Source organism: Sinocyclocheilus anshuiensis, unplaced genomic scaffold (assembly GCF_001515605.1).
Source record: "Sinocyclocheilus anshuiensis isolate Anshui unplaced genomic scaffold, SAMN03320099.WGS_v1.1 scaffold86, whole genome shotgun sequence".
Taxonomy (NCBI): Eukaryota; Metazoa; Chordata; class Actinopteri; order Cypriniformes; family Cyprinidae; genus Sinocyclocheilus; species Sinocyclocheilus anshuiensis.
The window spans coordinates 3701281-3715177 of NW_015547662.1; the positions used below are offsets into that span (position 1 = coordinate 3701281).

At 34.9% G+C, this 13897-nt stretch overlaps 1 protein-coding gene across 1 annotated transcript in view; it reads right to left on the reverse strand.

The window, feature by feature from the left end:
• LOC107702282 (carboxypeptidase E-like) overlaps positions 1-13897 on the reverse strand; it is a 21464-nt gene that overhangs the window by 5107 nt on the left and 2460 nt on the right. Inside the window, exons 2-4 of the mRNA XM_016504538.1 lie at positions 5053-5255; positions 1641-1833; positions 221-360 (exon numbers count right to left, since the gene is read on the reverse strand). Coding sequence (XP_016360024.1) covers positions 221-360; positions 1641-1833; positions 5053-5255 — 536 coding nt within the window. The remainder of the gene's footprint in view (positions 1-220; positions 361-1640; positions 1834-5052; positions 5256-13897) is intronic.

A 13897-nucleotide genomic window follows, 5' to 3' on the forward strand; every position in this document is an offset into this window, starting at 1 on the left:
GGACATGAGGGATCAAAACGGGATGAAACCTACCCCCTTCTAATCCTGACTCACGAGTCTGAGCTTGACAGAAAACAAAACAACTCTCTGCCTGCCAGCATTTTCAAACAAAGACTAGGCATCAGAAAGGATTGGGCTGTACCTGACAGAAAACAAAACAACTCTCTGCCTGCCAGCATTTTCAAACAAAAACTAGGCATCAGAAAGGATTGGGCTGTACCTGCTCCATGTAGTTGACCAGTGAGTTACGGTTCTGGTCCCAGTACTGCTTGAGTGCGTCCTCAGGAGGAAACTTATCACAGCTCAGCTCCAGAGTGATCTCAAAACAATTGCTGCTAAGATAGTTAAAGTCCTGCATACCTGACAGACCGAGAGAAAGGGAAAGATCAAAGGTTGGCAACTAACACTGAGTGACTTTCTTTTTTTTTAATATTCACTACATTGTCAAAGTATGTGGAGACCCAAACATACACTCATATGTACTTGTTGCACATTTAATTTCAAAACCATCTGCATTAAGCCCTCCTTTGCTGCTATAACAGCTTCCACTATTCCAGGAAAGCATTCCACTAAATGCTGGAACATGGCTGTGTGGATTTGAAAGAACATCAGCGAGGTCAGGAACTAGTATTGGGTGAAGCTTGCAGCTGCCATTCCAATTTGTCCCAAAGATGTTCAGGTCACGCTGTCAGGCCCGTCCAAACTGCTGCCACAAATTTGGAAGCGCACAATTCTCTAGATGTGATTGCCAGCTTTTGGCATATTAATTCCCATGCCTTTTTCATAACATTTCTATGATTTATTTTGCAAATCTGGTATTAAACCTTCTGCTTTTGCCTTTTTAAAAAATATACATCAGACAATGTCCTGAGAAAGCATATTAATCCATGGCATAATTTATACAGTAAGGTCCGAACTGAAAATCTGGCTGAAAAAAGGCAGTTCATAACCCCTTAAAAATGTCTATAATTGCTCTTAAAATGTCTTAAAATGCTTAAAACCGCGGTAACTGCTGCTTGCTGTTATGTTTATTATTATATTTCTAATAAATTGTTTATGTTGTGCATAATAGTAATAATAATAATAATTATTATATTTTGTGATGGATCGGCTGCCTCATTTCTGTTAAATAAAACTGTGTCTGTTTGCTCCTCCCGCCACAATTTCTAATAATTTGTGTGTGTGTGTGTGTTGTTAATTTCTTTAATAATAATAATAAAGTCAAGTCAGATTTATTCAGATAGCACTTTATATAATACAGACGGTTTCAAAGCTGCTTCACAAAATTATTATATTTCTAATAAATTGTATATGCTTTGCATAATAATAATAACTATTATTATTATTATAGTTCTAATAAATTGTGTGTGTGTGTGTATATATATATATATATATTTGTTAAATTCTTTAATAATAATAATAAAGTCAAGTCAGATTTATTCAGATAGCACTTTATACAATACAGACGGTTTCAAAGCTGCTTCACAGTATTAAAATATTTAAGATTCTGCACTATTTCTAGGTCACTGATCAAGTATGTAAAATAATTGGTGCCAATATGAACTCCTTTGTACAGATGGTCACATGTACAACACAATTAATACAGTATATGAGTGATTTACAGAAGCTGTGCATTATACCTCCAGGCACACTGTACCAGGCTCCTCCGTTAGTGATGCCCTCTTTGAAGCTGGAGTCATCATCATTCTTGCGGCATGCCGGCCGGTTTGGGTCGGACATCACTGGGTTATAGCTGGAGTAGGCCTTAGCCAAAGTCTTAAACACCAGATCATCTGGACTAGCACTATATTCATGAGTAGAACCTGGTGGACAAACAGAAAAAAAATAGCCAATCAAATTTTATGATCAGTTCTAGAGGGCGCTATGGGGTAAGCCGAGCATGACCGCTGTCTGAAGCATGAGTCTAAACCCGACAATGAACTTGACATTGGCAGGCGGCAGACTATGACGTCTTCTCTTCGAGCAAGCTGGATGCGCTAGGTATGATGCATTCACGAGACTGACTACAAGAGACAGGTAAGGAACTCTTTCCTTTCTGCTTTCTTCTGAGGGATGGTAGTTAGTGTTTGCATGAGCATGTTCAGCTCTCTATAAGGCACTTATAGCGATGCATTCACGTCTGTTCTCGTATGATTCTTTTCTGAGTGATAGAATCCGTTGTTTGAACTAGCGTGCTTGAGGTTAAGTTGCACGCAGGGGCGGACTTACCCATTAGGCAAAGGTAGGCCCCCGCCTTGGGCCCCCAAAAGCCAAGGGCCCCCTAAAATTATTTTCATACAGGTGCATTCCTATATTTTTCCTGGGGCCCCCAATTCACTAAATCCGCCCCTGGTTGCACGCTTTTTGTGATGTGGCTGCAGTAATTGGACTCTCTCTTGAGGGATGAGAGTTGAGTGCATGCACCCCGTGGTCGGCTCCCACGACTGCCTGCCACAGACAAACAGGAAGTGTGAATATATTCACACGACTGTGTGAATATTTTTAAAAATGTAATTAATTCCTGTAATTTTCAGCATCATTACTCCAGTCTTCAGTGTCACATGATCCTTCAGAAATCTTTCTAATATGCTGAATTGATGCTCCAGAAACATTTATTTTTAACAATATTATCAAAATTAACTGTTGTGCTGCTTAATATTTTTGTGGAAACATTTAGTGATAAAGTTCAAAAGAACAGCATTTATTTGAAATAAATCTTTTGTAACAATGTAAATGTAATGTTTCTGAATTTATGAAGTATTAATTTCTCTTAAAGAAAATCATACTGTATTATATTATTACATTATATTATATTATATTTAAATTTTATCTCTAATAGTACTGTATATACTGCATATAAACATTTGTGTGTGTAACCAAAGTCACTATCAGCTGTTGTTGTATGGAAAAGAGCGTAAAGACATTTCTCTTTTTCTGAAAAAATGTCTTTTGTCAATTTTGTCAATTTAATGCATCCCTACTGAATAAAAAAATATTAATGTATTAAAAAATCTTACTGACCCCAAACCTTTGAAGGAAGAGTGTATATATGTGTGTATATATATATATACAGTGGGTACGGAAAGTATTCAGACCCCCTTAAACTGACACGTGGAGACAAAGTTTCAGACTGAGGAGGAAATCACTTCAGTTACTTAATGCCAGAGTCTTGTAAAGTGAGTTTGGCTGAAAAAGGAAGCCTGAATACAACCGTTACTGTTTTAACGTACAAATAAAACACATATCGCCTATGATCACAAGCCTTTATCCCATCTATGACATCTCTATCCTACTGAAATCATTTTCTAGTAAAATTAGCTTTTTTTATGTACAGTTCCCATAAAAGATGCAACCTTTGTGCTCGTGGTTACCAGGACAGGACTTTCCCTCCACCTCTGAAACAATCACAAAAGCCCAGAGAGAATGCATGTTTGCTGTGTGGTCAGGATAGACATTTATCAGTAAAGCAGTGCAGTAAACCACATCCCAGTGAGGTGTTTAATAATCTGTTGGTATCCCCTAAACAAATGTGAAACTAAAAGTCAAATGTGTCATGAAATGTCAAAGCCCACACTTGTGTGAGTACAGGCTGCAGAAGGATGTGGTAAACCACAATAAAATGTTATGAAATCAGCACCCCTGCATTCTGCCAACAAAACTCAAGTTTAACTGTTTTTTTTAAATGGAAACCAGGGACCTTTTTTATTTTTTTTGGTTCAGTGGTCAAAATTTCACTCAAACCTCACTTGTTATTATCTATAAATTTTGTTTTGTTTTTAAATTGTTGTGGGTTCCATTTAATAGTACTATTAAAATTAATAATTAATATGATGTTTGCGAGTCAACACTAACTGGTAACACCTGAAACATGCAAACATAATGTGTGAGTACTGAACTGAGCTCTTTTTTGTGCCTTATTGGGCTTGAACCGTCAAACACACACACACTTATGTGTCAAAACACCTCTCTTTGCGAGTATCCTTGTAAACATAGGTAAGCAAACATAAACAGTTGAGAAAGAAAATGCATGTGTATCAGTATATTAGATCTGTGCATTCGATCTTAAAGTGACAGCAGCCTAAAAAAACCTGTTGCTGTCTGTGTCATTAACATGAATCAAACAACAAAAGAGAGAAAAGCTCTCGCTGGCCCTGAGTGAATCACATTTATATTTAATGTACACAGTGAAGACTATGCAGTGTTTTTTTTTTGTACATAACATTTTTTGTTATTATTATATTTTATTTCATACTTTATTTGTTAATTTGTGTCTTTATATGTGTATTACAGTTTTTTGTCCTATTGCTTGTAATTTGTTTTGTTCTTATTTTATGTTTACTTGTCAAGCTTGAGAGTTTCTTTTTTTTACTTATTTTTTTGTGATATAGAAATTTATGATGAGAATTATGAAATTTCATAAAAACCTTACTTAAAGCAAAAATAACTATATCGTGATATATATTGCTATCGTAAAATAAAATGACTCCTATTGTGATATAAGATTTTGGTCATATTGTTCATCCCTAGCCTATATCATAACTAAATTATGCCTTTATCATAATATTACAAAAAAAAAAAAAAAATGTAATTTTCTAATTGTATTTAATTTGTTAATTTTTACAGTTAATACGTATAAACTGTTAATATATATTTAAAACAGTAAACATATATTAATCACAACTTTTTTTTACTTTACAAATGTTATTTTATGTTTGTACTTTTGGAAATGGATATTTACTTTCCTTATTTAGGTGCTTTATTTTGTATTTTAGGCCCATTTTGAGCACAGGACACCAAAAACCGAGACTGTCCTGTGGAAAACTAGGAAGTCTGATCACCTTATGCTGAAAGATGTTGAAGACTGGACTAATGAACCATTTAGTGATACAAGTCGTATAACAACACATATATTTTAGCAGCAGAATACGGTCGTCTGTCTTGTTTTATAGTTCTAAATATGATTCTATTCATCATGAACAGTTTATGAAGAGATACTGAACTGCATTCTGTTGATATTCTTTTTATATTCTTCTTCTTGTGTAAGGTGTGTGTGTTTACCTGTGAGGCTGCTTTCTCAAAGCCGTCAGGATTCATGGAGGGCATGATGTGAATGCGTGTGGAGTGGATCAGGTCGATGATGGTGTCGTTGCCCTCCTGGTACTCATTACAGAGATACTGAGCCAGATAGATGAGCAGCTCTCTGCCCACGGCCTCATTACCGTGCATGTTCCCAATGTACTTAAACTCCGGCTCACCTGTCACACAAAACCAAACACAGTTAATGATCCAATGCTGTATGCACATGTGAGTTAAATGAACTGACGCAAATAACAACTAAATGATGCCACTTATTTCAAGCTTTATCTTTTAAAAAGTGATCTGTACTATTTGAGTTGTATGAATCACACGTATAAATGTCAAAGACAACATAACCAGTATCTTACCAACCAATCATAAGTCTTGGACAACTCGTCAATCATTTAGCAATTATTATAGAAATTTTATGATGTGTTTTACTATCATGATACTGGGTGGAATGGAGGACGAATAGAGAAATTCACACTCTCTAAAAAAATAACATTACCTTAAATTTAATGTCTAATAAAAATATAATATTAAAGTGCCCCTATTATGGGTAATGAAAGTTCATTTTTTGGTTTTGGGAGTCCCCAACAACAGGTTGACATGCATGCAAGGTCAAAAAACACTTTCAATGTCTTATAATATGCATTTATTTTTACCTTACTTGCTCAACGACTCCCAAACGATTCGCTCAACGATTAATTTTTCCAAACCCCTCCTTTAGTGACGCTAATCTGCGGTGATTGGTCCGATTGGTCTCATTTTCATTTCATCTCGCCTGTAACGCCTGATAAAGCAGCGTTTGTGAGCGCAGTGCTGCTTTGTTTACAGCCGTTACCAGGGAAACTGCTATTTTTACCGCTCCTAAAGCGGCACCTAGTGGCAAAGAATGAATTTGCATTTTCTTTCAGACCAACGGAAAAGACCAACAAGTGGGCGGGCAATATGCTAATGTTTCATGTTGACGTCAACATGAAATGGCTTGGGATTCGTTTTAAAAACGACTCGTTTCAATGATTCAGAGTCGACTCTTTCTTTTGAGAGACAATAACTTTATACACGGTGCACTTTCAGATTTAAAACTTTGCAGGATGCTTTCATTCACTTAGAGCTGTGTTACGCACTGCATGAAAGGTCATTTTCAAAAATCCACAATAGGGGCACTTTAAATATTTTAATAAAATAAAATAACATTTGAGTTCATTAACTACTGATCCTATTTTGGCCTTTTAGGACAAAGTTACCACATTACACTGTTAATTTCAAAACTCAAAACTTGAATTAAAGCTGATTTTTTTTCTTCTTAATACAAGGATTCAGCTGATCAGAAAATATCAGAAGAAAAACACACTGGAAATCACAAAATAAATAAAGTCAACCGTTTCATAAATACTAAGAAATATAGACAAATATCCACATAATTAAAGGATATTTTATTATACTTGTCACTTTCCACAAATAGGGCCTGAAATTATTTAAAGACTAAGTCATTTCTATCCCAGGAGGTCAAACTAAATACTTTATAAGCTGTTTTATTTTCTATAAATTTTATATGAGATGTTGCACTTCCTCTTGGTTATTTTTAATGTTCTCTTCTGTAGCCTCTCTGTTTGAATAATCAAGACATGGTCTTATTTGTTTGCGTTAATGACCTTGGTTTCTCCTTGTTTATAGAGTGTGCTGAATGATTCTGGTCTAGGTTGTGGATTTACTGAGAATTCCTCCTCCGTGAACACCTAGCCAGATGTCAAGATCAACACACACACATAAAGACAGAGAAAGAGAGGATATTAATCAGCATAACATCCATAATGCTGGATTGACTGAACAGATGGAGTAGTATATTATGTCCGCTAGGGGTAAGACACAATAAAAAGAATAAAGATGACAGGTCAGACCAAAAATGAAACGAAAGAAAACACCATAAATTGAAGGTTTCAATTTATATAAAAGATGAGGAGAAACAGTCACTAAGTGGTACTGGGCTTCAGAGAGACCCAAGACCCAAAACAACAAACAAAATCAATATAATTAACCAAAAAAATACAAAGAACCTTACCTAACTACTCTCAACAAAAACAGAGAGAACGGAATCAAACTAAAGGGCAGATCTCTCCTACATGGCAGTTGTGGCCTAATGGTTAGAGAGTCAGACTTCTAACCCCCGAAGGTTGTGGGTTTGAGTCTCAGGTCCAGCGGGAATTGTTGGTGGGGGGAGTGAATAACCAGCACTCTCTTCCACGACAGAATACACAGAACCGAAACCCCGCCTGATAAGCGCACCACACTGACATTTTGTTGTCATGTAGAGCTTATACAGATACACAACATGCAAACAATGTTTACCTGCCATTGTGCAATAAACATTATATAATATATATAAGCACCTTATATAGGACATGGGCTCTGAAAAGGATGTTTACATTGGACAGACCCGTTTAGAAAAGCCAACACACCTAAGCAAGAAAACAAAGGCATACAGTACTGGACGCACATTTATTTGCCATGCACACAGATTGGAAGCAGATGGAAGTGCTGTTTTATTCAGCAGGGGTCCTTGCAGGCTCTGGCCTTTTTATAGCAGTCGATTTCATTGCCTCACTTGAACATCTAAATATTCTACATCTCGCAATTAAAGAGCAGCATGTGCAGAATATCCACAGTGTGTGTGTGTTCAAGCTCCTAAATAAGGACGTATGTCCCTGTCACATTTACAACCAGACTTTGAAGCTCCAAGTACATCAAAATTAAATTACAGCCAAGCTCTTTCGCAGATGCTAAAGTCAAAGCAAAGTATTCCCAGGCCTGTCCGCAGGAAATGTGCGTCTGAATGTGTAATGTGTGCGTGAGGTAGCTGGGTGAGAAAAAGCGTGTGAGAGACAAAAAGTGAAGGTGTTTTCTGATTTGACTTTTTTTTTAGTACTTATAAAGCACATATTAATGCTTTATTCTGCATGATCATATTTTAGATCCCTTTACCTAATCATAACCTTTACCTAAACTTAACAACTACCTTACTAACTATTAATAAGCAGCAAATAAGGAATTTATAAGGCAAAAATCATATTTAACAAGTTAGTTAATAGTGAGAATTTGTCCCCAAACTAAAGTGTTACTGATAAAATGTATGTAAATTAAATTCAAAGGCATCAAAGTTTTGAAATAAACAAACAAACATCCAAAACTTTTTTTTTGTATATTTGTTTGTTTTGGTATGAGTCATCTTTTTAAACATATGATGAAGAAACAACTGGGGGAAACAATTGTACTGAAATATTGACCTTTACTGACTAAAAAATGATATAGAGAAGATTTTTAATTATTGTTTTATTTCTGCTATAATTATGAGTAATCATTATACTACAGCAATAGGAATATAATATGCATTATAAATATGTAAATAAGAATAATACTATTCATAGCATTATAGTTATGCAAAGTTGTTCTGGAAAATTCACTTGTCTTATTCAAATGTCTTAAATGTCTAGCTTCTGCTAAATGTCTTAAATCTAAATATATATTACATATACAGAACACAAAATGAATATCGGTGCAGGTGTCAGTCAAACTAGTGCTAGGCGGTATACTGGTTCATACCGAATACCAGTGTTTATTTTTGTTATGATATGAATTTTTTAAATACCGCAATACCGGTATGTCGCTTAGACAACGTATACCGTGATATACATTTTTGGTCATACCGCCCAGCACTAAGTCAAACTGAAATGTCGTCTTCACTATTTTACATTAATGGATATGTAATACTTTCAGTAAGTTCCATAAGTGATGCTGTGAATACACCTCTAGTCTCAAAATGAAACGAGATGGGCGAAGGGTTTTCAGCAAAGATGAGTGCAAAAAGTGTGAAATCCCACACAAGATTGTGAAGAACAAACTTCCCCTTCATTATGAAACACAGTTATACATGTGCGTCTTATCCAAAGAAAGCAAAGCTGTTTTGATAGCAGTGATGAGGAAATCATGTGCGATACAGATGAGGTGAGGGAGGGAAAACTGCTAATCTATCAGCGAAACTGACAAACAAAAAGACTAAAATAACACAATTCAAAGCCATACAGTCATCATCACCTCTCTCTCAAAACATATTCTGTAACATCAACACCATCTCTCTCATACACGCATGCCATCTCATCAACTCTCTCCTTCTCTCTTCTGTTCCCTACCTTCTTTATCCCTCTTTCTCTTTTGTTCTCTTTCTAAGAAAATATACATCAATGGAAAGACGAGAACTATTACATGGTATGATAACCTCATTTAGGATTAGGACAATACTTCAAGAAGGCAAACATTTAAAGAGACAGCATTCTGTTTCTTGGTCATAGCTTTATTATTTGTGTAACTTCACATCTGTTTGTAAAACAAACCTTCATTAAGTCTAACAGTATATAAATGTAACTAAAATGTCACTTTTGTTTAAAAATATGTTAAAAGTGGGTCCTTCAGTAAACTCATATTTAAGTGACAATTAGAAGGAGATATCTAACAAGTGAGGTTATCATGCTTTACTAGCAACTATCTGCCTCAAATAAAACTCTTGAATAAAGATTAAATGTCACAGAACAACTTGTAAACATACCATAATTCCTTCAGCAAGCAAATGTAGGCTGTATATTGGGTCCCACAGTAAAATAAATATATACATTAGGACTGCTGATAAATACAGTAAATAACGATTAATCTCATCAATTTATGGAGTTAATTAACCTCAACAAGATTTTATATATCACCCGTTCAGGCTACATTAATACGATAGAAAATACAGTAAAAATGATAACATTCTGAAATATTATTACAATTTAAAATAACTGTTTTCTATTTGAATACATTTTAAAATGTAATTTATTCCTGTGATGGCAAATCTAAATTTTCAGCATCATTACTTCAGACTTCAGTGTCACATGATCCTTCAGAAATCATTCTAATATGCTGATTTGCTGCTTATTATTGGTGTCGAAAACAGCTTAATATTATTTGTGCAAACTGTGATACATTTTTTTTCAGGATTCTTTGATGATTAGAAAGTCCAAAAGAATAGAATTTATTTGAAATAGCAAAATCTTACTTTTTAAATGTCTTTACTGCCACATTGAGAGACACACACTCAGAGAACAGTGAGCTCAAAGATGAGAAATGCAGTGCCTTAGAGAGCAGAAACTGCTGTCTCACCTTCATGAGAGGAAAAGAGAGAGGAAGCGATTTTATTCTAATCATTCTGATCCTCATATGACCACATGATGACAAAAAATCACAACATCATTTACATAACATCAAAGACTCTCTTCCTCTCTATAACCTCAAACATCAGCATTTTACATTTAGTTTTGATTCCATCTTGTTCTTTCTACTAAGCCCATCCATGCGTGAATCCATCAATTCAATCAGTCAGGATATGTGTGCTTATGACGCAAGTCTATAACGTCTTAAAGACATACACAAACAGTACCAGTAACGTCAAAGACACGCTGGTTTCCATGGCCATGTTGACCGAAGAAGACCATTAATTCAAGACAACTGATTCAGCACACTTCTTCAGTGAAAACACACACAATCAGGAAATGTATGACATAAGATGCAATCTCAACAAACAATCTGACTGCAGAGCTGATGATGATTCAAAGAAAAGGAATGCTGTACACTGTTCAAAGACTAAACTATATTCCTGTCCAAAATAACTAATGATCTCATAGAACAGATTGTGTGATCTTTAAGAGGGAGAGAGAGAGAGATGAAAGCAGATGTGGAATCCCTCTAGCATGCATTATTAATGAACTTTCACTCACTGGAAGATACCACTTTCTTCACACCCCTTGTGCAAAAACCCACAGAGAGACAGAGAGCTTCAATTGCTTAAGATATGCTCTTATTTTTTTGTGTACAACACAGTGGGAAAATGTATAGATAGAATTAATATATGACAGTTTCCATGAAAAGAGCCTGAAATTCCTCATTTTTTTAACAAACAGTCAGTGAAAAGAGGTGCTTAACCTTTCAGAAAATGTTATTTATCAACCTTAGGAGGTTGAACTATTGTAAATTAGCTCTTTTATGTTCTAGTCATATTTTGCAGCATTAAACATTAAATAAACATAAAAATTAAGGGGCTAGTTCACCCAAAAATGAGAATTCTGTCATCACTCAAATCATAAGGGTGAATAACGATAACAAAATGTTCATTTGAGGGTGAACTGTTTAATTATTTAAATAATGTTTAAATATTTATATTAATTTAAATTAAATTAAATGAATTAAATTATATTTTTTAAACTCTCAGAATGGGTCACAGGGTTGCATATTTAGCCAGGATTTAGCTACTACTTTCTAGCAAGTTAAGTTTGGTTACATTTGTTTGTAGTTTAACTTATAATTCCCATTTATTTTTTCCTAGTTCCCAATCAGTTTTTTCTTACAATAACAGGGCTGAATGGTTGAGTTTGATGAATAAACAAATTGTGTAAAAAATGTAAACAATGGACTGATATTAATTATTTGTCTTAAAAATGCATCCGATAACAGGGTTGTAAAAAATGTGGGATACAGTGAAATATTACATTTTGGAAAGTTAATTAAAAATTATAATTTTTTTTTTACTACAATGAATGCAATTCAATGGATTACGCCAAACTATGGTATTTTTGCATGATTTTATGTATTCTCAAAACAAACACCACAGGATGTGTCCCTCAAATGCTTTAAAATAAAAAAAAGTCACAGAATACCAATTCGTGGAAAGTGCAATATGAAAATATACGCATGCAATATTAACATTAATATACAAAACACTTGATCCGTTTGAAAAGGGGATAGTTCACCCAAAAATGAAAATTGTTGTAATTTACTCACCTTCATGCCATTCCAAACCTGCATGAATATAAAAAAGATATTTTGAAGAATGTGGGTAACCAAACAGTTGACGGTAGCCATTGACTTTCATAGTATTTTTTTCCATACCATGAAAGTCAATGGCTACCGTCAACTGTTTAGTTACAACATTCTTCAAAATATCTTCTTTTCTGTTCAACAGATGAAGGAAACTCATACAGGTTTGGAACGACAAAATAGTAAATGATGACAGAATTTTCATTTTTGGGTCAACTATCCCTTTAAGACACCCCTTTGAAAGGAGGCAGTAAAAAGGCCAGATCTTATCGTATGTGTGAATGTGTGTATCTGATCTAGGTGTTGTCTCATGCTCACTCAGCAGAGCACCAGATGGCCTGTTTCTGAGCGCGTCCCAGCCCCGTGGCATCGCACGCTAATTCTTCCACTCATCTCTTCCTCATCTGACTGAGCACAGGGAAGCGCATGGCTCACGGTGCTAAGCTGATCTGTCTCCAGGGCAACAGCTATTTCTGCCCAGCCGTAACACTCAACACTAGCAGCACCCGACTGATGACGGGGCCTCTCTTTGATATCCCGTTCTCGCTCTCGCATCTGTACACTGCTGCTGAGTGGGTTGCCCATAGCTACAGGGTGTGGGTGGTGCTGGAAACTCATCTGGTAGCAATAAAGGACTTAATGCAATGAGTCATATCTATGCAAACACACATACGGAGAGCCAACCATACTATTTAAGGAACAGGGGCCCTACCTTTAGGATAACGGCTCCCGCTCTTACTACTCTCACACATACACACAGAACTCGCCATCAACATTTATTTTTTGCTTAGTTTTTTTGCACTTTGCTTAGTCAACAGATGAACTTAATGTGCAGATAATAGAAATCCAATGCATGACTTCAGCATTTTCAAAATAGATTAAATATGCTGTGCCTTTTTATAATATATGCCCAGGAATACACTGGAAAGTGAGCTGAACTGGCATTCTACAGAGATGTTGGTATCACTTTACAGTAAGCTTCGATTAGTTAACATTGGTTAATCCATAACAATAAACAATTTTACAGCATTTATTAATCTATCATAATTATTGTCAACTAATAGATTAAATATCTATTCTTAAAAAATTATTATTGCTATTATTACTATTTAATAGAGATTTTTTATTTTATATATTTTTCATTAATTTATACAATTTGAAACATAAATATTATATTAGTATATATAGAACTTAAAAATAACCTAGATTAATAAATGCTTTATTGTTCATTAGATCATGATATCTAATGAATTAACTAATGATGATAATTAATGACTTCAATCTAGTCAGAATAAATTAAATTATAGGGTAATGATAGGCGCTTGTTTTATAAATTCAAGTCTGTTCTAGCTATTCAAAATGTGTTTATTGACATTGATAAGCTATACATATAATATAATACCTCATATTGAGTTTCAGTAATCACGTACTGAAGCCAGAACACAAATTATCAAAACATTAACACGATGCATCTCTATGTAGGTTTCAGTATGAGTTGTTCAGTGATTAGTTTAATCCGTCCCAGACTGTGATGGAGTACATCCGAAATCTAAATAGAGCACACTAAATGAACTAATTAGTATACACAGCTCCACATCAAAGATTTAAAACCATAGAAGCTTACATAGGCCTACACAACACAAACTAAATGACAGCATGAATATTACTTTCATGTTTAAGCCTATATTACTCAAACCTTAAAGGGGTCCTATCACATTTCACAAGACTATTACAAAGTCTTGATTTTGTTTTGGGGGTGTACTAGAACAGGCTCTCATACTAGGTTGTTCGAAAAACACATTATTTTTCACATATTTTACATTATTACAACACCTCTCTCCCCAGTCTGGCATGAACGGCTCGAATAGTTCCTGTATCAAATGAAGGCCCGCCTTCTGAAATACGAAATGTGCTGTGA